At 33.2% G+C, this 25551-nt stretch overlaps 3 protein-coding genes across 3 annotated transcripts; 1 reads left to right on the top strand and 2 right to left on the bottom strand.

The window, feature by feature from the left end:
• Positions 1 to 5835: 5835 nt before the first annotated feature.
• Positions 5836 to 6540, bottom strand: LOC132803783 (uncharacterized). Its single transcript, XM_060817306.1, has 2 exons — positions 6433 to 6540; positions 5836 to 6348 (listed from the first exon to the last, which is right to left on the bottom strand). The coding sequence occupies exons 1-2, from the start codon at positions 6538 to 6540 to the stop codon at positions 5836 to 5838; spliced, it is 621 nt and encodes a 206-aa protein (XP_060673289.1).
• A 9644-nt stretch (positions 6541 to 16184) lies between these two features.
• LOC107421469 (GDSL esterase/lipase At1g33811-like) lies at positions 16185 to 19231 on the top strand. Its single transcript, XM_016030721.4, has 5 exons — positions 16185 to 16487; positions 16678 to 16802; positions 16967 to 17215; positions 17931 to 18189; positions 18823 to 19231. The coding sequence occupies exons 1-5, from the start codon at positions 16229 to 16231 to the stop codon at positions 19044 to 19046; spliced, it is 1116 nt and encodes a 371-aa protein (XP_015886207.2). The 5' UTR covers positions 16185 to 16228; the 3' UTR covers positions 19047 to 19231.
• A 590-nt stretch (positions 19232 to 19821) lies between these two features.
• Positions 19822 to 22725, bottom strand: LOC107421472 (GDSL esterase/lipase At1g71691). The gene is made up of 5 exons (XM_016030723.4): positions 22288 to 22725; positions 21513 to 21634; positions 21122 to 21361; positions 20330 to 20579; positions 19822 to 20225 (listed from the first exon to the last, which is right to left on the bottom strand). Exons 1-5 carry the CDS (start codon positions 22589 to 22591, stop codon positions 19999 to 20001), a joined length of 1143 nt encoding a protein of 380 aa, XP_015886209.2. The 5' UTR covers positions 22592 to 22725; the 3' UTR covers positions 19822 to 19998.
• Positions 22726 to 25551: the final 2826 nt, after the last annotated feature.

Genomic DNA, 25551 nt, shown 5'->3' with positions numbered 1-25551 from the left:
CATATATATATATATATGTATATATAGATATAGTTGGGAAAAGCCACATTAAGAATTCAAAGTGAAAATAATAATAATTAAATATTCAATTATAGACAATTGACTTTAGAAAAGAGCAGAACCACTTTTAAACCAGTCTTAAAAATCATATTTTAGAATTTAAAATCAAACTAATAAATAAAACTAATTAAACATAAACATATCCATTTTCAATTTACAGTGATTCACAAAACATATTTACTGATATAAAAAACATGCTAAATCTAAACTTTATAAAATAATCAGCATTAAACACAATAATATATTTACAAAAAATAAAAATAAAAATTCCATGAAGATGCATTTACACATCTTATTAGTAATAAACACCATAACTAATCAAATATTTGTTATAAATATTTTATATTTCAAAAATGAACTTAAATAACATATATCACTTATAGTACTGATGTTGCTTATTCTTGCTTCACCACAAGGTTAGTCATAGGTTTATGCTCAATTTTTCTTAAATTAAACATTCTACTAACTCAACCTAATTGATAGGAACTTAAATTTAATAAAATTGCTATTAGAAATATCTCCAAACACAATCTAATTTCACAGTATTTATAGCTTAGCTAAAAAATAGTAAAATTTTAAACATTCAACCATAATTAACAAATTATATACTAAATGAAAGCTTAAGAGATAAGAATTAGAAATAATTAGCTTAAGTTTTCTTATCTTATTGGTGGTGGCCAGATTTTGATGGGAAAACCATGACCAAAGTTCAAGTCTTTGTATCTTTAAAAGGACAAATAATTGAGCTAAATAAAGGTCAAAATCGCACTCAAGGGTCTAAAAATGGTGGAATAGGTGTATGGGTAGGTCAGAGTTCGTTGAAATTTGGCAAAATCACCAACAAATGGAAAATTGCTGCCATTGACTTTGAAAGGTTGATCCCAACGTGACCAGTGATGGCTTGGCCTAAAAATTAGGATCTTGCTCGAAATTTCATGGGTAAAAAAGGGAGTAGGTGTGTGTAGATGGGTGGAGCTGGAATAGGGATTAATTTGCTCAGAACCTAGGGAGACAGGGAAGGGAGGGGGAGAGAGACAGAGAGTGAAGATATCGAAGGCGAAGGAGAGAGAGAAAAAGAAAGAGAAAAAAAAAAGAAAAAGAAAAAGAAAGAGAAAAATAAAAGGAGGTTGGACATGTGGCACATGTATATTGGTGACACATGGCACTTGTCAGGAATATTTTCAAACATCCCTTTACACACTTTTCAATAAAAAGTACCTAGAGACCGATATTAATAAAATGATTATAAGACTTTAGGAATTTATAACTATAGAAGTTATAACTTTCCAACTGTAACTCCAAATTAAGCGTGCTACCAGTTTACAGACTTGTATTAAGGAGCATTATGCAATGGTATACTGGTCAACACCAAACCTTGATCGAATAAAAGGTCAACCTTGGGCCGCACTTAGTTAATCCGAATCAAATCTTTTTCTAACTATAACTCCTCAATCCTAGCTCAGAATCTAGTGTGCCACTCGTTTATGGGCTTATGATGAAGTGTTCTTCACAATGATACCCTGGTCAAAATGAAACTCTAACTATACTAAAACGTCAACTGTGGGGCTTGCTCGATTAACCCAGTAAACTCTGGTCAATCCTGGTCAAAAATTATTTGAAGCATTTCTTTAGGTTAGGCTATTACATGACCCCTGAAGGATGTAAGGTAAGAAAGGGCAAAACCATAACACTCGCACATTACTCGAAAGAAGTTGGTGAAGTGACATATAGGTATAGGCGTTCTCTCACTGATATAAGGTTTATCAAGCAAGCCAATGGGGTTTGGGCCAAAATATTACCATGTGGATTGGGCTAAAGCATGCAATATCATATTAGTGGAGTTGGGTTATAAGTCCAAGATTGTGACATAATGGTATTAGAAGCCTAAATATCATATTAGAAGTGATAGCGAGGATGCTGGACTTTAAGGGGATTGATTGTAACACTTGTAAACGTTGAAGGATGCAAGACAACACAAATCGGTCATTAGTCATGCTTGGCAGGCTAGATTAGAACAAAATTGGACATTTTTAGTCTTTAGCCTACATTTGGTATCCAAAAGTAGCTTGGATCAGAGATCCTATGTTTTTAAATCATCCCCTAAAACATTTCAACAAAATTATGAACTATAGTAAACCACTGTGTTTTGTTTGTAATTAAGGGGAACCTACAAACAATGAAAATGAGTTAATATCTTTGGGCCTAAAAACAATTCAACACTCAAGTCAGATAGTGCTTTTGGATGCCAAAGAGTTCATAGGGTTAGTAGTTTAGACATACCTAGATTGAAGTGTATAATGCGATATTATAAACTTTTGGCGTATGTGATAAAAACCTAGGTCGACTTGCTCCTAAACTCGTATTATATTAGTCTGGATTACAATTAAATTCAAATTTAAATGGCGACCTTAGCCCTTAATCAAATTGTAATTAGAAACCTTGGTATGATGAAGACGCCACAATAAGTGATGGATGTCCTATGGATAAGTCAAACTAAATCACTCACTCTCTAATGGTGTTTTAGGTGTTCAATGAGATCAAAGAGAATTATTTTTCATAAATAATTTTCTGTATAATATGTAAGCTGTATTCTCATTGAAAAATAAGCTCTTAAATAGGCTAAATTCATAAAACAATAAACCCTAAAAACAAAAGTTGAATTCGGCCAACAATAAGCAAACAATAAGTGTGGCCGAAATTCACAAGCTTTCCTAAACCTATTTGGATTAATTAATTTCTTATTTTAAATTAGGAATTAATTAATTTACAATTGAAATTAAAAAAATAATAACTTTCCTAAGTTAACTTGTCCAGCAAAATAATTAAGTAAAAAAAAAAAAGTTTCAAAAGTCAAACACAAATTAGGAAACTAGTTGACTAGTTTGTCAATTGAGCTGTCTTTGACCAATTAATGACTAATTTAAGCCCCAAATAAGCTCTCATATGCCATGTAGGATGCCAAATATGATTAATATTGATTCCCATATGTTTCCCTTGATTGGAACAAAGAGAAAATGGTTGATCAACAAAATATAGAAAAGTCAGCTGCAAAACATGCAATTTCAGCTAGAAAAGACTTCCATGCACAAATGACCATTTTGATTGCTTTTGCTTCTGCCTTGTATTGATTCCATGATCTCTTAGTGATATTAATTGAATTCAAAAATTTTTGAACCCATAATGCTTGATCAACAAAATATAGAAAAGTCAGCTGCAAAACATGCAATTTCAGCTAGAAAAGACTTCCATGCACAAATGACCATTTTGATTGCTTTTGCTTCTGCCTTGTATTGATTCCATGATCTCTTAGTGATATTAATTGAATTCAAAAATTTTTGAACCCATTCTTTGCTACCCAGAGTCCATAAATGTAATAAAACAACTATTCGGGTCCATATTGGCCTCCACCATTTGGATGTTTAAAACATGCTTTGAATCTTCGGGTATTGTCAAACCCTTTTGTAAATTGATAACTCCTTGTATGAAACCAGCCAGGTTTTTCTTAAATCTCTTGGCTTGTGCCCTAGTAATTAGCCAGATCTTCAACTGTATAGGATCTGCACCCCAGCGAGTTGTCGGTTGTACGGGTACGGGTGAATTCTCATCAATATGGTTTCCTTATAGAACAAGGAAACTGGCTCCTAACTCTAGTGGACTAGACCGCAAAGCTGTGTTTTAAAAAATTAGGCCTTAATATCTTTTATTAATAACACTGTGTCGCATGATGGTTTTTAGAAGTTAAGGTATCAATTTTAAATATAATAAAATTGTGAATTTTAAAGTAATTTTAATAATAAAATATTCAAATTTCAAAGTGCAAGTAATCTAGTAAATGATCCAAGTTTCGTTAAAACAATTTTAACCATATCTTTCTAACTATAGCTTGGCATTAGGCATTTTGTCAATCTATGAACTCATATTAACAATTTTAGACAAAATTACAATACTCAAAGCAAAAATATGATCATATACAAGTCAACTCTTAGGCGTACAAGCACTCAATATAGCCAACCCTATCTAAGCCAATCAAAATTAAAAAACTTATCATTTTCATGGGATGTGTTTCATTTTCCACCTTAAAGTATTTTTGTCCACGAAATATGCACCTTAGTATTGAAATAGTAAGGACACAAAGCACTCATATGCTCCTTTAATTCTTAAGTTACCTTCTTCACTTGGTGATTTCTCTTCAAGACATTTATTAATGGAATCGTCTTGGTGTGGAGCACTTTCTCTTTTCAATCCAAAATTTGCACTGGTTGCTCTTCAAAGGACACATCATGTCTTAGTTGAATTTATTATTTCTCCAATACATTTGATGGATCTAATAAATAGTTCTGAAACATGGAGACATGAAAAACATTATGAGCTATTGAAAGCTCCATTACCTTTAACTCTGAAACTTGTCCGTACCACAAGTCCATTTAAAAACTCATTAAAATTGGAAATCATTTAAAATATTGTCAACCATCACATAAAATGATAACACAGATATGTAAAAACAGATCCTTATATATGTATAAAATAAACCTTTAAATCAAACAATATGTATATATAACATACTCAAAATACATATATATTATACTACATGCCCAAAATATTTTAAAATTATAATAACTCATAGTATTGCAGATGCTCACTCCTGCTCTTTTAAAGGATTGCCTCAAGGCTCAACTCGGGTGCCTGTAATATAATAAAATATTTCTCAGGCTCCAATAACTAAACTAAAAAAACTTGTATGAATCAAATGTATTAAAATAATTTATACCACTATAAAATTACATAAATTGGACACCGAACGGTCCAATTATACTACGTACCCTTAGGATCCAGTATCCAAAATTGGGACTTTTCATGCAAAGGCTAATCTTTTGAAATCTAACATTTTAATGGGTCCTAATAATATTTAATTTCACTAATCAAACTCCAATTTGGTCCAATTTAACTAATTTTGTCCAAACACAGTTCCAATTTATCGATATTTAACTAATTCGCTCAAAAATAGAAAAATTATCAAACGACGTCCAAAATTCACAAACTTTATATCTACAGAAAGCCAAGAGATAAGAAATACAATGATGTGCTCATCGTGAAATTTCATGGCCCGATCTGGGCACGTCCACCCACCGTTCACTGTGTGGGCTTTCCCTTGGTGTGGCGCGTGTAGGTTTTGGGTGGCCGGAATGGGCAAAAATAGCAGTGACCCGATAGGATACTAAATGGGTTCAAACCGACCCAGTTCGAATGCACAGGTCTGAGGAGGAATTACTTGGGGTTTGGGGGACAAAACATATATTATAGAGTTTGTCTCTTATTTGACACACTTTCCAAGGCTTATATAGAGCCTTTGGTCACTAACAGACAAAAATTTAGGACTGGTTTGGACACTAATATAAAACTAATGCTTAAAATTTCTCAGAACCATAACTTTTTATCCGTAACTTAGAATTTGGTGTGCCACCAATCTACGAAATCGTAATGATGAGCTCTACACAATGGTACCTTAGTCAAATAAAAAATATTGGCCATTGAAAAAAGTCAACTTAGGACCCACATACAATCTACTTGGTCAAACCTGGTCAAACTTGTTTAACAGGGGTATTTTTGTACAGGTTGTTACAACCTAACCCCTTAAAAGAAATTTTGTCCATAAAATTCACACCTTAGTTTTTAAGGAGGTGAGGATACTAACTCCGCATTTGATCTTCTCGCTCCGAAGTCGCCTTCTCGATGAGGTTATTTCTCTAAAGAACCTTCACTAAGGGTATGGTCTCATTACGGAGCTTTTTTCTCTTCCCAACTTAGAATTTGCATTAGCTGCTTCTCATAGGATAGGTTATCCCTAAACTCAAACTCTGGTGTCTCCAACACATGCGATGGGTCTGAGATATACTTGCAGAGCATGAAGATGTGGAATACATCATGGACTCGAGAAAGCTCCTCTAGCAAGCCTAACCTGTAAGCCACTAGATCTATCATCTCTACTATCTCATACGGTCCAATGTAGTGAGAACTTGGCTTCCTTCGCTTTCCAAAGTGTACTATGCCCTTCCAAGGAGAGAGTTTCAGGAACACCTGGTCATCAATCTCGAACTCTAGATCCTTCCTATGCACGTTTGTGTAGCTCTTTTGCTTATCTTGTGCTGCTTTTAACTTGGCATGTATAATATTGACCTTGTTCACTATTGCTTGTATAATCTCAAGACCGATAAGTTTTCTTTCACCCGTCTCATTCCAACATAATGGTGTCCGACATTGTTTCCCATATAATGCCTCATAAGGTGACATCTGAATGCGTGAGTGATAACTATTGTTATAGGTGAACTCTGCCAAAGGGAGATACTCATTCCAATTTCCTTTAAACTATAGTACACATGATCTCAATATGTCCTCCAAGATTTGAATAGTCCTCTCAAATTGTCCATCATTCTGAGGGTGAAAAGCAGTGCTCAAATTCAACTTGACACCTAGTTCCTTCATTAATCTTCGCCAAAACCTCGATGTGAACTATGAATCTCTGTTAGATACAATCGATATTGGCACCCCATGCAAACTTACAATATGATTTATAAAGAGATCTACTAACTTCTAAGAAGAAAACCTCTCAGGAATGGGTACGAAATGTGCAAACTTGGTGAGCTGATCCACTATTACCCAAATACCATCATGTCTCCGAACTGTTGGGGGAAGCTAGAATATAAAATCCATTATAATACACTCCGATTTTCATTCTGGTTTGGGTAAAAGCTGTAGATGTCCACAAGAATTTTGTCTCTCTACCTTCATTTGTTGGCAAATGAAGCACTTGGAGACATATTCAACAACGTCTCTTTTCATCCCTTTTTTAGCTCTTCATTGCTGGAAAACAATGCCTAGAACCAATTACCAAGGCTCCATTGTCTCTAATAGCGAAATATGACTTTTCGTCTTGTTTAACTTTCCGTCTCATGCTCATCAAGTAAAAGTTTTTAAATTGAGCCTCAAGAACACAATCCATAAGTATCGGTCGTAATCAGAAGCTAGTAAAAAGTGCTCCTGAAGTATGCATCCACAAATTAACATCCAACTCTCATAAATCAACCTCAATGGAAGTAGTACTATCTGCACATAAGCCAATGAGCCTGTAGACTTCTTATTTAATGCATCAACCACCACATTTGCCTTGTCCGGATGGTATTCAGTAGTACAATCGTAATCCTTAAGCAATTCCATCAATCTCCTTTGCCTTAAATTCAACTTGTTCTGAGTAAATAAATACTTAAAGTTCTTATGGTCAGTAAAGGTTCAACAAGAAACTCCATACAAGTAGTGCCTCCAAGCCTTAAATATAAAAATCACCACAGCAAGTCCTAATTCATGAGTCGGATAATTCAGGTCGTGCTTCTTTAACTATCTAGAAGTATAAATAACAACTCATAATTTTTCCATAAATCCATCGAAAAAATCAAAAGGAAAGTTTAGAATTTAAATCCAATTTGCTCAAACCAAATACCAATATCACAAAGTTAAAATTGAGATTATTCTTTTCGCCTCTAGTTACACTCCTAATACTTGCAATTATAGGATCCATGATCCTCGACGAACATCTTTCTTTTAACCAAATTCATCAAAGTCATAAAATGAAAAATTCTCATGCTTATTCCAGTGGAGAGCCTTAGATTGCTTATAAAGTCTAAAAGAAATCCTTAGGATTGTCAATACTAAAGAATATGAAACCAAAAGATCAAGTCCAAGTCATCTCCTAATCTCAAATATCATTCTTGAGGGAACCTTAAATTCTTCCAATTTCAAACAAATTCTAAGAATTTATACCTCAAGCAATAAAAAAAAAAATTTAATCTTAATTCTAATATCACAACCAAGTACTAAGAACTAGTACTAGATCCTCAAACCATAAGGAAACATTCATCACTTTCTTATATTCAAGCTATGCCCCAAAAATCATATTCCTTAGGAGATTAAGTTATCATAAAAAATATTAACCACCTTAGATTCATAAAACATCATTGACATAAAATCCTCAATTTTCAAGGAAACAAAATATCAAAACCAAGATCTAAAATCATCATCCAAAAACAAATGCCACAAAACCAACTTATGAAATTTACAGCTTAGTTCTCCATAAGTCGTCCCACATTAGATCACTGAAATGCATCAACCAAACTTTGTCTGTACCAAATTCTAATATTAAGATCTTAATTTTCATGCAACGAAGATAACTACTCTTAAACATTTGACAAGGTCAAAAGGATCCTTTTGTGGATGTGGAACTTTTCAGGTAACACACCAAAGGAATTGAAGTTATCCTAACTTGTGCAATATATTCACGTAAAACAAAAAGTGTGTGGTCCTTGAGCCAATAAAATATATCCTGTCACTACCAAGTATAGATAATTTATCTGTCACAACGTTCTGGTGGTTTGTGCCTCCTAACTAATCATAGCATGTACCTTGCCTCTAGTAAGTGGTCGTCCCCTCTGACCTCCTCCTCTGGCTGTGGATGAAGATCATTGTCCAGTGTTGGTAGAACCTCCTGAAGTTTGGCTTGTCTATGTATCATGTACTATGTACCTATCAGTTTGCTGAAATTATGCATCTGATCTTAAAGCTCTAGCCTGACCATTTCCTCCATAGGGCCAATCCTTTTTAAAGAGTTCCGACTGCATGTAATGAAAGCATGATCCATCCTACTGGTAGTGTCCATCATGAAACTTACCACATAAGCTATCTCGAACTGTAGATCTCTAAAATTGATTGCTATTGTTATTCACTGTCCACTGTCTTGAACCTTGAATGGGTGTCTCCACTTTAACTTCTTGATTTTAACAAAGATTGGAGGACAAAACTTAGTGTCAAACGTAGTCTTGATGATATGAACCTAGGTCGACTTGCTCCTAAACCCGTATTATATTAGCCCCGATCATAATTAAGTTCAAATTTTAATGGCCACTTTAACCCCTAATTAACTTGTGATTAAAAAGTTTGGTATATGATGAAGAAGCTACAATAGATGATAGATGTCCTATTGATAAGTCGAACTAAAACACTCACTCTCTAATGGTATTTTAGGTGTTCAAAAAGAACACAAAGAATTCTTTCTCACAAATAATTTTCTAAAAAATATGTTAGGTGATTTCTCATTGAAAATAAGCCTTTACATAGGCTTTAAATGAACAAAATAAAACCCTAAAAGGATTAGGAAATTGCTTAATTTCACACCCTTTCTTAATCTAATTTGTATTAATTAATTTCTTAATTTTGAAAAAGGAATTAATTAATTTACAATCAAAATAATAAAATTCCAAATTTCTGAAGTTGATTTGTCTAGCAAATAAGGAAATAAAAACCAAAATAAAAGACAGTTTCCTAAAACAAAAAGTCAAATTCAAATTAGGAAACTAGTTTACTAGTTTGACCACTAAGCTATCTTTGATCAATTTTCAGCTTGTAAAGGCTCCAAATCAGCTCCCATATGTCATGTAGGATGCCAAATAGGATTAATTATGATTCCCATACATTTTCCTTGATTGGAATGAAGAGAAAATGCCAAACCAACAAAATACAACAAAGCTAGTGGCAAATACAGCAAAACTGGCCAAAAATTCCTTCCATGTGCAAATGGACTTCTTGGATGCTTTGTCTTTTGCCTTAACTTGTTTCCATTATCTCTTAGTGATATTCATTGAATTCATGAAGTGTTGGATCTATTCCTTGCTTCCCGGAATCCATAAATGCACTAAAACAGCTACTCGAGTCCATATCGACCTCCACCAATTGGATGCATAAAATAGGCTTTGAATCTTTGGGTATTGATAAGCCCTTTTGATAATTGAAAAATCCTTGTATAAATCCACCTAGGCTGTCCTTAAATCTCTTGGTTTAAGCCCTAGTAATTGGTCCGGTCTTCAACTGTATAGGATCGACATCCTAGTGGATTGTTGGTTGTACGGGTGCGGGGGATTCTCATCATTCCCCTCCTCTTGAAAAGGATTTACCCTCAAATCAAAATCATCACCTGCAGAAAAAGAAGATAAGTTAGCAATATTAAATGTAGCACTAGCATTATACTCACCCGGTAGGTCAAGTTTATAGGCATTTTCGTTGACCTTTTTCGAAACTTGAAAATGTCCATCTACTCGAGGCATAAGCTTTGACTTGCATTGTTCGGGAAACCTCTCTTTTCTTAAGTGCAACCAAACCCAATCTCCTGGCTCAAAGACTATCATAGGAAATCCTAGAAATACGAATTTATCTTTATAGAAATCACACTTTTTAAAGTTAGCAAATAATCTCTCCAAAATTTTCAAATTTCCATTAAGTAAAACTCTTAACAATGTAGATAAAATTTTATACAACAAAAGCATCTTTAAATAAGCATCTTTATAAGTCATGACCAGCAATGATTTCTTATTCAAAATTGCTTTATTAAAATCACCAAAACTAAGATAAAAATCCCTATTTTTCTTTTCTTTTCTTTCCATTTCTTTTCCACTCACGGGTTCCACTTTCCCACTCTCACTCTTGGTTTTTTCAATTTCCCTCACACTCTTGGGTTTTGTTCTCTCTTTCTCTCTCTCAGACTTCTCTCTTTCTTTCCCCTCAATTTTGAGTTTAGGACACTTACTTAGTTGGTCATGTTCGGCCTTGCTCCTTTGGATAGGTGGTGGAGTCGTGGGTGCCATGCTTGCTTTCTCCTTGAGTTTTTGGGTCTCCCTCCTTTGTTGTATTTGAAGTTGGTCTCTAAATACCTGTTTGGGAGTCAATGGTTCTAGCTTGACCATTTTACCTTTAAATTTAAAAATAATAGCATTCTCTTGACCATAGTGCATAGCATCTTTTTCAAATTGCCATGGTCTACCTAATAAAATATGTTCGGCATGCATAGGCACAACATCACATAAAACAACATCCACATATTTATCCATGCTGAATTTTACTTTGGCTTGTTTATTTACTTTCATCTCACCACTATCATTAAACCATTATAATCTATATGATTCGAGATGCTTAATTGTTGCTAAGCCTAATTTCTCAACCACAATATTACTAATTATATTAGCACAACTTCCACTATCAATTATCATGCTAGAAATGTTACCTTGGATTCCACATCGATTATGGAAGATGTTTTTCCTTTGAACTTGATCCTCATCTTTGTATATAGTTAACATTCTCCTTACTACCAAGCTCAATTTGGAATTTAAAGCCTTCAGGGTTTCGGCTTCATCTTCAATTTCTTCATCTTCATGCTCGGTCCTAATTGCAACTTCATCACTATCGAATTCCAACTCGCCATTGACCTCTAACACCATGATTCTTCGGTTTGGGCATTGGTTGGTAGTATGTCCTCGGCCTTGGCACTTAAAGCAAATAATATCTCTAGTTCTTAAAAGTTTAGGATTAGATTTACCTTCAGATTTATGTGCTTAAGTAGGTTAAGCCCTATCATCTCTCCATGGCCGATTGGTGCTCTCCTCACCTTGCTTTGCTTTTGGCTTTGAATCATAGACCGGATTGCTTCTCCAAGTACTTGGATTTGACCTCCCGCTATTTGTAACTCTTCCAAACCATGAGCTTGTACCCCTCCTCTTGAATTGATTCTCAAATTTGATAGCCACATGCAACATTTCTTCCAATTCCAGATATTGTTATAATTCAAATTGATTGGCTATTTCTTGATTCAACCCACTTAGAAACCGTGCCATGGTTGCTTTTCTATCTTCATTCATGCTCAATCTCATCATAAGCATCTCCATCTCCTTGTAGTAATCCTTCATTGTCCTACTTCTTTGAGTTAAAGATTGAAGCCTTTGATGCAGCAATCTATGGTAATGAGCGGTACAAATCACTTCCCTATGGCTTCTTTCATTTGTCGCCAAGTAGTAATCAATTCATCACCTACTCTCCATCAGGTACTTTGCTCATTCATCCACCATTAGAGTGCATAATGATCAAATTCCAATGCTGCCAATTTAACTTTCTTAGCCTCTGAATAGTTTTGACAATCAAAGATCATCTCCATACCTTCCTCCCACTCTACGTATGTCTCCAGATCACTTTTTCCCATGAAAGGTGGTATGTTCACCTTAATATTTTCAAGATCATCATCCTCATCCCTTCATCGTCTCCCATAGTTTTTCCTTCCTTGTAGAGCAAAGATGTCTTCAAAATTACCTCCTTCAAAATCCTCTTTATGACGTTCGCGACCTCTTAACCTCGACCTTGGCCTCCATGAAATTCTTGCCTCAAATTTGGCCTACCTTGTGAATTCCCCACCTTGTGAAGTCTCTAACATGTTCATCCTTTGATCTATGTGGTCAAAATAAGCATTCATCCTCTGTAATTGCTCTAAGATCGCCATCATGTCCGTGTACTCACCATCACTCCTCGTAGCTTAGGAGTCACCCTTGAATCCTACGGATTCTTCTTCATTAATTCTTAAAGAGCCATCTACTCTCCTCATTCTTGAATCTTCCATGTTAGTAAAAATATTGCAAAATAAAATAAATCCTCACCTAAATTCACTTCCTCACATGTTTCACTCAAACAAGGTCTCGACACTCTTGTTTGCACACTGGTTTCGGCTTTTATCCTCTTTTAAGCTCACACTCTCTTGCATTTTCCCACTTAAAGAATTATCTCAAAGTCCTATTTAAAACTCACACGAAACAAGGACTAGATCACAAGTATGTTCTAATTAAACTTATCAACAAAACAGTAGCAAAAAGCAAACAATATCTAGTGAATTAATAAAACCTAGTTCTGGTCTTTTCTAAGCAACAAAAAAAAAAAAAAAAAAAAAGGGTAAATCAACAAACAAATTTTGGGAATGAAGAAAAGCTGACCAGAATATTATTAAACCAATAATTCAAGGATAAAATATAGAAAGCAACAAATTCAAACATGAACAAGAATCAACTTGACTAAAAATATAGGATAGTTATTGATTGTTGTTCTTTGTAATAAGTTTTTGTATCAAATCCTTTAACTAATTTTAATCCAATTAATTTTAACACTCAAAAATACAATTTCGAGCAGCAATAAAAAATTTCACCAACACCAAATATCACAATTTTCCAGCAAACAAATTTCGAAGTCTAAATTCAACAAGTCGACTTTTTGTGTATTTCTTTTTTTTTTTTAATACTCAGCTATTTGGGTTTTTTTTTTTTATCTTTTTTTTTTAATCACAAATATGATGATGCAACACAATGTCCAACAGTAGCAAAATCAACTCAAGCCACAAACTTCAATCCAACAAGATTCAAACCCCTGACCACTAAAATACAAATTTACAAAATTTAGTGAATTTGTAATTTGTTGCTACAAATACACTTCTTTTCCTTTTGGTTTTTTTGGATATATGAATGCAATTAAATAAGATTGAAACAGTAAAGAGAAATAAATAAATAACCAAATTAACAAGAGCAATGATGAAAAACAATCAACAGACTAAGAAACAAAAATACGGTAAAACAAGGAAACCAAATTTGACTAGAAATAATTTTTTTTTTTAAAGATGTAAAACGTGTAGGAGTATGAAAGAACCATAACCTAATGTTAAAATTTTAGAATAACACAAAAACAAATAAAGCAAATAAAGATAGACCAAATCTGAACAAAATTCGGCTGATACGAACATAGATCGACTTGCTCCTAAACCCGTGTTATATTAGCTTCAATCACAATTAAGTTCAAATTTTAATGGCCACCTTAACCCCTAATCAGCTTGTGATTAGAAACTTTGGTATATGATGAAGATGCCACAATAAGTGATAGATGTCCTATTGATAAGTCAAATTAAAACACTCACTCTCTAATGGTATTTTAGGTGTTCAAAGAGAGCAAAGAGAATTCTTTCTCACAAATAATTTTCTATAAAATATGTTAGCTGATTTCTCATTGAAAATAAGCTTTTAAATAGGCTTTGAATGAACAAAATAAAACCCCAAAAATATTAGAAAATTTTGGTCAACATAGAATCAAATTAAGAAATTGCCTAATTTCGCACCCTTTCCTAATTTAATTGTGTTAATTAATTCCTTAATTTTGAAAAAAAAATTAATGAATTTACAATCAAAATAATAAAATTCTAACTTCTCTAAGCTGATTTTTCCAGCAAATAAACAAATAAAAACCAAAATAAAAGATTGTTTCCTAAAACAAAAAGTCAAATTCAAATTAGGAAATTAGTTGACTTGTTTGACCAAAAACTATCTTTGACCATTTTTCAACTTGTAAAGTCTCCAAATCAGCTCCCATATGCCATTTAGGATGCCAAATAGGATTAATTATGACTCCCATATGTTGCCCTTGATTGGAACAAAGAGAAAATGCCAAACCAACAAAATACAACAAAGCTAGTGGCAAATACAGCAAAACAAGCCAAAATTCTTTCCATGCTCAAACAATATTTATATCTATGTTTTATGATCTTTTTAATATCTTTTGAATGCCTAAATTTTGTTGTATTTATCTTAGAAGCTGTCTCTTGTTGGTTATTAATTTTGTTTTGTAAAATGGATATGTGTTGGAAATTGTGTTTCCAACACATTGGTCCATTATGAGGGCTGGCGCATTTTGTGATGTTTGAACCAAATTATGAATTTTTGATATGTTTTAATAGACTTGTAAAAGAAAATATAGCAACAAAAAAAATGACTAAAAAAGGACTTGGAAAGCCTAAGATATGCAGGTTGCAAGTTGGCATAACTACAGAGATGTCCAACAGTTATGGTCCACGGGTTTAAGACGAATTGGAGGCCCTACCCAATTCTTTTGGATCTGGTCTTCTCCAAATTTCATTCTAAATATTTCAAGATGCCACATTTCAAAAATCAAATAATTTAGATGAATATATCCCAGCCTTTTATCAGGTCAAAATAGCATTACCTGATTTGGTTGAGACCGTTTTTTGAAGTTCAAAATCTCATCAACCTTTGTCATATTTGTACAGTCACATATGAGGTGGCGATTGAAAGGTTTTGTATCAGATTATTAGGTGGGAAATTTGTATTTTTTTGAATTTTAACGATTTTATTTGGTCTCACACACATTACACATGTGTGAGCCAAGTTATACCAATATAATACAACAAAGAAATGAAAAAAAAAAAAATATTAGTGTACTGTCTAGTTTGTGTGGCCTACTCATAACATCTTCTTTTCTTCTTCTTCCTTCCAAACAAAAATCTTAATAAACCTCAATATCACCATATCAAAAATAAAAACAAGAATCACCTAAACATCAAACCAAAAATAGGATTAAAAGTTTTGCATAAGACTAACACCTTAAATACAATACTCTTGGCCAAGTGAACTCAAAACCACACCAAACTCCAACACATATTCCTATAAATATTGTTGTTGTAAATGCATTAATTTTTAGATTATTATTTAAAAACATATCATATTTTTAGGTAGATATAAGAAAAAAAAATTTATTTCATTCATATGCAAATAAAAATATATTTAACCTTACAAATAAAATTATAAAATTTCCGTTATTTCTTGGATTGGTATCAAATATTACAAATAATTTGCCAACTAGATTTTTATCAATAGTATCATAAGCAGAGGTAAGAACCAACTCTGGTAGGGGTGGAAAAATAATGCCATCCTTTATTGCCTTCTTTCGTTCCTACTGTAACTTAAAGTGCTCCCACCTTTTCCTCGCCTGGTAACCATTGGGGTTCTTAGGCTTCACTTTTATATATACATTCCATATATATATGTAGTAACCTACTAACATATATATATGAATATTTTATATCAGTCCAGTAAAGCACTCAAATGTTAATAAAAAATGTCTTACTTTTACTGCCATCGAATCCACTTAATAAGAATTTAACATAGTATGTATGTATGTGTGTGTGTGGATATATAATGGAGGATGTTGTACCTTTTATACGTCACGTGATACTCCCTCCTTCATCACCGCTGTTACGGTGTAAAAGTAGCCAATCAGCTTCAACACGTTTAAGTACATGACGCCCACCTAAAAGCCTTGGGGCCACTTCCGTACCACATGAATCCTATTATTACATTGCAATAGACCAACCAACCAAGAATCACTATAAATTTGAATCCCTCCCTAACCCTCAGCCACAACTATATATTGAGAGAGGCTAAAGCAATAATACTAATATTTAGTATAGAAAAAAATAAAAATGAGGCTTATCGATTTGGTGTCACCAATAATTTTTGTTTGGTTTTTATTGTGTGCCAAAGCTTGCTCGCAACCACGACTACCGGGTGATCAGGCTCAAGTGCCATGCTTCTTCATTTTTGGAGACTCATTGGTTGACAATGGAAACAACAATAGGATAGTTACTCTTGCCAGGGCTAATTACAGGCCCTATGGCATCGACTTCCCACAGGGTACGACTGGTCGTTTCACGAATGGTCGAACATTTGTTGATGTTCTAGGTATAATGGCTTCGAACCTGATTATTATTATTATTATTGTTGTTGTTGTTGTTGTTGTTGTTGTTGTTGTTGTTGTTGTTGTTTGTTGGTAGAAAATTGACGCTTAATTTTGATGATGACATGTAGTACCAAATTAATGTTACAAATTAATACAAATATTAATTTTGTTTGTTTTTGTTGAGATTCGTAGCTCAGCTTCTTGAGTTTCCAACATACATACCACCCTATGTGAGAACCCGTGGTCCTGCACTACTAAGGGGAGTGAACTACGCATCTGGGGCAGCTGGCATCCGGGATGAGACTGGAAGCAATCTAGTAAGATTTGTTTAATTAATTTGTGCTCACTTATTATCGACCTTATAAGAGACTACTTGTTATATTGTATATATGTATATATATACATGTGGTTTTATTTAAAGGGTACTGTAGTATGATAAAATTTGTTGTTAATTTGTACGTATGTACGTGTACACATGCAGGGAGATCATACATCAATGAACCAGCAAGTATCACACTTTGCTGAGACAGTGCAAGATATGACACGGTTTTTCAGACGAGATGCAAATGCTGTGAGTAGTTATTTAGGTAAATGCATCTTCTATTCTGGGCTTGGAAGTAACGATTATCTTAACAACTATTTCATGCCCAACTTCTACACTACTAGTTCCGATTTCACTGTCAAAGCTTATGCTGCTGTGCTTCTCCAGGACTACAAACGCCAGCTTACTGTAAGTTTCTGCTTCTCTCTCAACATATAGGCCATAGCTATTATTTTTTACACTACTTTTTGGACACTTATCTAGGTGTTTATGAAAATAATTAGAAATTAACATTATTATAATCTCACATATGATGAGTAAATTATTAGATAGTTTAATTTAATAATGGTAAAAATTTGTCCAAAATGTAAAATACAAAGGGTGTATTTGTAATTTATGATTTTTATATAATATTTGTATTTGGTTTATAAACTATTGCACTTTAGTACGTTTTAGTTTGTGACAGTTGTATTTTAGTTTTTTAAATTTAAAATATTGCAATGTAAGACTTTAACTTTTAATTTGTTGTTGCTGTTTGGTCCATTTGGATTTTTTGGCTAATAAATGTGCATGATGATCAATATCATAGTACAAATTAAATTTCATCCAGTTTTTAGGCCTTTTATTTTTTTTTTGTTTTTTTATATTTTTTATTTTTTATTTTTTTATTTTTTTAATAATTTAGGCCAAATTTGCATTTTAGTATCCTCAAATGGTTAACCATTATTAAGCTAAGAAATATTATTAGATCAAAATATTACAAGTTAAAAATTACGGGACTAAATTGCAACATTTTAAATTTAAGAAATAAAAAATACAACTATATTCTAAACTATAAAGTACTAAAGTGAAATTAACACTTATTTTTACTTTGGGAATTCTTACTTTTTTGTTCAATTTTCAGCAATTATATCAATTGGGCGCTCGGAAGGTAATTGTGACAGCAGTGGGCCAAATTGGTTGCATACCATATCAGCTAGCACGTTATCATGGTAACACTAGCAGATGTAATGAAAATATAAACAAGGCAATCGTTCTTTTCAATTCAGGGCTTCGGAAAATGGTAGACCAATTCAATGGTGGACAATTGCCTGGAGTTAAGTTTGTTTACCTTGATTCATACCGGAGCACCGCCGATCTGTATCAGAATGGAACCGCCAATGGTAATTAATTATATACTATTTTGCATGCACATATGGTCTTCCTCGTGAAGTACAAATTGTACAATATTCTATTAGTATTGTTATATTCTATGAACGTATTTGGGAGTTATGCCAAAAGTAACATTAAACTATTAACAATGGTATAGGGCTTTATTCTTTATTATATACTAGCATATATACATCTAAATTTTTATTTTTGTTAAAATAATAAAACTGAATTTTACGCAAAACGACATTGCTTGCTAAATTATAATTTTCTTATCAATTTATCCACTCATAGCAATTTTCTTTAATAAACTTAGCAAAATTTGTCAAGTTCAATAATACAATAAAACAGTTTCTAAAAAGAATAGCATAAATTTTGTCTGATTATTTTCATCAAAATCATATGTTGAATACATGATTGGATTTAACCAACATTAAAACGATAGTTCAGAAGGGCAAATGCGAGGGTTATTCTCACTTGTTTGGAGGGTGAAATGTAATTATTGCTACATTTCTTTTTCTTTTTCTTTTTTTTTTTTTTTTTTTTTTTTTTTACTTAGTTTACCATTTGATTAATTAAAGCTAGTTTTTTATAAATATTTCTTAAATAAAATCTTCCTTACCAAACATTGAATGATTGAAATGCAGGGTTTGAAGTGATAGACAAGGGATGTTGTGGGGTGGGAAGAAACAATGGGCAGATAACTTGTCTTCCTCTTCAAAGACCATGTGAAGATCGGAACAAGTACTTGTTCTGGGATGCTTTTCATCCAACTGAAGCTGCTAACATTTTGTTTGCCAAAGCAGCATATGATTCCACTCCCCAATCATATACCTATCCAATTAATATAAAACAACTGGCAATGCTATAAGGGATATATTTCACGACTACAAGTGATTCATATATATATATATATGGACATGCTTTTCAGCTGCAGAGTGCAGATTGCTAATAATTTTTATATTGTTAATTTGTCTTTCCGGCATTTTCGTACGTGCCTGAAATGGCATAGAGTTTGATAATTCAAGTGGTTAAAATAATTTATGATTAATATTATCTTGTCTGATCATCCATATATATTTTGTACCCCAAAAAAAAAAAAAAAACTTTGAGCATATAAACTTTTTCAGATGATAATTTTGGTTACTAGTAGACATTATGTACTATACTTTATTTTGTCAGAAAAAAGAATTAGCTTCTGAATGTAATCCTGGACTAAACCTTAATTAGATAAGGTTTAGACTTAAATTTTAGCCCAATCTAATTAAAACTTTAAAATAGGTTTTAAAGACCCAATTTGTAGTGCTGAATTACACAGAATTGGTTTGAACCATTTTGAATTTTTGTTGGGCGAAATTTCAAATAGTTTAATTCAACCAATGCATAGCAGCCAGCCGTAAGTCCAAAAATGATCACTAGTGTAAAAGAATTACTAGCATCTTCTTAATAAACAGATTAGACTTAGCTTGGTACTTTTTTATTTTTATTTTTATTTTTATTTTTTTTTTTGTTTTTTGGGGTACCAATTATCATTCATCCATGCGGCTTAGATGGGCAGGGTGATGAACTTTCTAGTAAGCATAAAGTACCAGCTGACTACTTGGGTCCTTATTTGGGCAACACAATTCTTTTGATTTAGAGAAAGAGAGAGACAATTGAATTCTTTCACTAAATATATATATAAGTGGCACACCCAAACCAAAGTAGTTTGCAATTGAATCAGTACATGCCAAACTAGCTTCTATATTTCCTAAACACAAACTATTCAAAGTTTCAAATGGACAAACCCCAAAAGGGTATATAAAAATCATAAAACTTCTCCACTAGTTCTCAAGATTGGCAAGTTGCTCTATGTTCAAGGGGTAAACAAGGGTAGAGTCACCATTGAAAGCCTTCCTCCCCATTAAAATGTTCACAGCTTCTGTGGGGTGGAATGCATCCCAAAACACATACTGATCGCGATTCGGGCACGGCGTTTGCATTGGAAGACAAGTAACTTGTCCCCGGTTGCGGCCGATGCCGCAGCAACCTCTGTTTATTACACTAAAACCTACATGGAAAGAAGAAAAACATACATTCCAAAGTTAAAATTGAACAACTCCAAACAACAACAACAAAAAAGCAAAAAAGAGAAAGAAAAAAAAATGCTTCTACCGTAAGCTCTGTGGTTAGTGAGGATGTCTTGGAACATTCTAGCAACGTCAATATAAGTGAACCTCGCACCGGGTAGATTGGTGTTGAGGTTGTTGATCATTGTCTTCACATTTGCATTGAATGGTTGAACTAGTTGATTCACTTCCTCTGAGCAGCTTCCAGTTGGGCTTTGGGCTAAGATGCTCGGAATGCAGCCCATTATCCCTAATCCTGCAAGTACCACTTTCCGAGCTCCAAGATTGTAAAGTTTCTGAAACAACACCCAAATTGAATTACAAAACAGAGTCAAATTAAGAGTTGAAAACCATCTATCCGAAAATCCAGGTAAACCCAAATCTCCCACCTTTGATTAGGTCATTATGAAATTCAAGGATAAGTTTATAAGGCCAAAACCTTACAAGAATTGTAACTTTGTGAATGAACAGATAAATTAATGTTGTTTTACCCATGTTTGTTTTTCCTTGGTTTTTTTACCCATGGTTGCTGGATTTTTTATGATAAAGTAAGATTATCTGGTCTTATCTATTCAATTTATAGGCTAAAGAAAAAACCACTTTTCAATTAAATCTCATTCTATATTTTAAGAAATTCCAGTACCAAACAGAAAGCCAGTATTTCTTTAAGAATGGTTCTGGATTCCAACATTTATGCCTCCAATATAAATTTAAAATAGAAAAGACAAAATACATACCAGAGAACATTAATATTGTTCAATGTGATAATAAAGGTTTTATAATTATAGCAAAAATTCAAATAAAAATATACTAATCTTGAGTTGAGATGAGTTCTTACTGTAAGTTGCTGGGTATATTTTTGAACCAAGAGATCAGCATATTGGGGGCCATTGAACTGATTTCTGGTTGGATAGTTTGGCATTAGATAATTGTTTAGGTAGTCATTGCTACCCATTCCCACAAAAAATATGCACTTTGAAAGAGCCGAAGCCACATCATTTGCACCAAGATTATCTGTTATTTGATCCAATGTAGTCTGGAAATTGTTTATTTGCTCATCGAATGGTATACGACCCACCTGTAGGTTATAACGAAAATTCATTCTAAAATTCATCAAAAGGACCATCTATTTATTTTAATTCATTCATTCCAAAAAGGGCAAAAAATGCATGTGCATGATTAAACAAAACAGGGATATGTAAGTATATAATAAAGTGATTAATTTATACAAAATTTCTGCCGGTAATGTCTAGGATTCCGGCTGCGGCTGACGCATAGTTGACTCCATGAAGCAATTGTTCACCAGAGGCTTCAGAGTATGCGGGAATTAGGGGAAGTCCCAGAAGTTGAGCTGCCCATAAAAATAGAAATCAATTTACTACAGATTAATTCTATAAATTTTCACAAATGAAGACCAGTTACAAGGTAATTAATAGAAAATTTTTATATATAGCCAACCAGCTATAAGAGTTTCACGTAAATTTTACTAATTTGCTTTATATATTCCAAAGAATATTTATTGTTACTTGACAATTGACCAATTGAAAATAGAAAGTAGAAACTTTAAAAAATAAAACATAAAAATAAATAAAAAATAAATGAAGCTCTTTTTCATTTTAAAGCTAAATATTCAATAAGGTAGACCAATTGAGGAATTGAATCAAACCCTTCCGCGAACCAGTGGGACTAAGTACTATACAACCTGGCTTCTTTTTTTGGTAACACCACCATCCTAGCTTTTGGGTACTTCAGTTTTATAATGTCAAAACTGACCTTTCAACGAGGGACCTTACACTCGGCAAATTTATGACAAAACCAAAAATTGCCCATATAAAATTATCTAAATAACCAATAGATGCAGCAAAATGAGGAAAAAATAGGATATGCAAAAAACACTTCTAATTAGTTTCTATATTTTATATAATATAGAAATACACGCAAAAAGAGAGACATTGGTGACATTGTTGATCTCAGAAGCAGAGAAGACAGAGAAAAGGAGCAAACCTATTTCATCAACCATGGTGTAACCATTGGAAAAGCGTCCTGTTGGACCACCATTGAAGTCAATTCCATAGGGATAGTAATTGGCTTTAGCAAAAGAAGCAAGATTGTTGTTATTGCCATTGTCAATGAGAGAGTCTCCAAATATGAACATGGCAGGCACCATTTCTTTCCTACTAACAGCTACACCACTACCACCACCTTGCTGTGGTGGAAGAAATGGGTTTATAACTTGTTGCCCTGAAACTATTTCCAAAAACACCATGGACAGTAGAACAAAAAAAGCGGACGAGCCCAGCTTGGCCATGGTGGTGAACTGAGAGATAGAAAAGAGCTGGCTAGCTTCTTTTGCTTGGTATGCAAAGTGAAGTGAGTGGATCGGTGGGTGTGTGTGTGTGTAAATAAATAAAGACGGTGAGCATAAATATTAATTTGTAAACTATGTGAGTGTAGAAGTAGAAGGAGATGTGCATGGTATGGGATTTAAACTGAATTGAATAGGGGGTTAAATTAAAGATGGTGGTTGAGAATGTAATAAATGAATTCATCTGTTATCGCCACTGAGCAGTAAATATAGGCAACTGACTTAGCCCCAATATGCCTGCAGCTATTCCCAATGAAATTTACTTCTTTCACCTGTTTTTGCCCTTCCCCTTTATCATCTATCTTCTTCCTTGTCGTTCGCTTTTACATTATTAATAAATATTATATTCATTTCTTCTTCTGCTGTAAGTTGAAATATATATATATATATATATATATATATATTTAATTCAGAGATATTGGTACTGCTGGTGGAAGTTTTAATCCAAATAGAGCCAGTTTATAATTCACAGATAGCTATCATCAACTACACGTCTCATCCCTGAAAGGATTGGTTATTTTATAACTCATGTACTGTTTTCACTTAAAAAAATTAATAATAATCGTTTTAAATTGAGTGTTAATTATTGGCTAATTTTCTGAAAATTATTATAACTCTATTAATATTGATTTTTTGCTTCTTTTTTGTTTTAGGTGTAAATATATACCATATATGATAATTTTTACTTAACAATAGTAAAAACATCCACCACATAATTTTTACAATTGTTTTAAATTTTTAATTAATAATAATAATAAAAAATGCACCATGATGATCCTGGACAAAAATTCCTTAACAAGATATTTACCGATATATATTTATATATGACCAAGCTCAAATCATGTCCTAAATATTATGAATAATGTTAAGGATTTTTTTTTTCAATCATTACATTACATTATAAGTTGAAATTTAAAATCATATTTATTAATAATTAGATCCAACTGATTTCACTTTCCCTAAATAAAATTTTAGTATTATATCATTCAGTCCACATTTAATCATTTATTTAATTTTAACCTTTTAATGTGATCCAATTGCTAAGAAAGGAACATGTAATGTTAAAACTATCATCATACTATGAGTATGACTATATCTATGTAGATATATATATATATATATATATAGAAATTTTCTCTATTTATTACCATAGATAAGATCCATATTAAGATGATAAATACTAATTTAATGCATTTAATTATGTATTACGATAATAAATATTAAAATCCTAACAAAAGAAATGAGCCCAGCCGTTTGATTTGCCACATAACACAAATTCCATTGTTACTCTATCACTAATGTTGATAAATATCATTTCTTGTTCTTGTATTTATTTATATATATAGATAGATAGAGTCAACTAATATTAGGTCAACATTATGGTATTAATGTTGGGTCTTCTTTTATTAGCACTTGAATCAAATCAAAGGTTAGAATTGAAAATTCAATTAGTTGTCAAATGTGCATTGGTCACAGCTTAACACTCTATTTAAGAAAACTAAATATTGTTGGGAGCTAGTGAACCATAAATATATTTCTAAATTTCAACCACTTTAACAATCCAATAATTAAAAAAAAAAAAAGTCTTGATGGTAAAACCATCAATTCGACTTGATACGAGTCTAGTTATAAATATATCTATTGTCATGCCTCATCCACTAATATCCCACTGTTTCTTGCTCTTCCGATATTATCTTCAATTTATTCACCGCATTCCAAACAGTATAGAGTTTTGTTCCAACTTTCCAAGAGGTAAACCATTTTAGGATTGCTTTTACTAAGACATGCTTAACTCCTAAATACTTTCAAATTTTGGAGCCGATCGCTTTGAAAACTCAATTGTTAAGAGAATCTCTATTTTATATTTGAATCATTATTACTCCACAGCCAAGCAATATAGGATGTGGGAAGTACAGGATCACACTTGGAATCAGTTCAATAAGGCTTTTGAAGCAGAGTTTTGTACTCTAACCTATAATGTCAGGACCCGTCCAGAATTCCTTCCCCGGAACCCTAGACAGCCCTGATCCCAGGGAAATACCACCGAACCTTCCAACGGAAAATCCGGCAGCACCTCCCCTAAGGGATTTACTTACCACAAATTTACCTGCACTGAAAACACACTTCAAAAATATCCCCTTATTCCTCCCACAAACTACAAATTGGTTCCACAAATTGCAGTACTTAAAAAAATTAAAAACAGTAATCCAGTGCAAAATAAATACAACAAGAGTGAAAGAAATGTTACAACTGCAATAAAAGAATAACAGGGTACTGCCGAACTAAAACAGCGAGGAAGATCAAGTCCGCTCCGAGTGAACACCGACAACCTGGTACCTAGAGGAACGGAATTTAAGAGTGTGAGATGCTAATCATCTCAGTGAGCGACCCTACTACTATACCATATATTATCACAGTAATAAGTATAAATAATAATTATTTGGAAATAATATTTTCTCTCAAAACCCTTACAATTCACTCAGTTGGAAAGGTTCCCCTTTTAAAACAATTTCACAAAACCCTTTATCCATATTCCCCGAAAACCAAGACATCAATTAAATACCAGAAGCGGTAACAATCATATTTTTAATTCCAATTCAGTTTCCAAACATTTTATTTTTAAAACACAGTTCTGAAAATCATTTGATGCACCCACTATATACCAGTGGCGCCAACAGTACCCAGCGTCCCAAGGTACCGCCAGACAGGAGGTTATAGAAAGAAACCGGCATACGGTCGCGTGGCGTCCCACTGCGCCGCTGCTAACCTGGTGTCCCGGCCAATGGGGGGTGGCCGCCCTCTCCGATGGCATCCACAGGACACCCTCATAATATCAACCGCGCGCTACTCACACCCACCTGCGCGCTAATCACAACCGTGTGCACACTAACCATCTCACATAT

This window comes from Ziziphus jujuba, chromosome 5 (genome assembly GCF_031755915.1).
Source record: "Ziziphus jujuba cultivar Dongzao chromosome 5, ASM3175591v1".
NCBI classification, from domain to species: domain Eukaryota; kingdom Viridiplantae; phylum Streptophyta; class Magnoliopsida; order Rosales; family Rhamnaceae; genus Ziziphus; species Ziziphus jujuba.
This window is presented reverse-complemented; position numbering and strand designations above follow the sequence as displayed.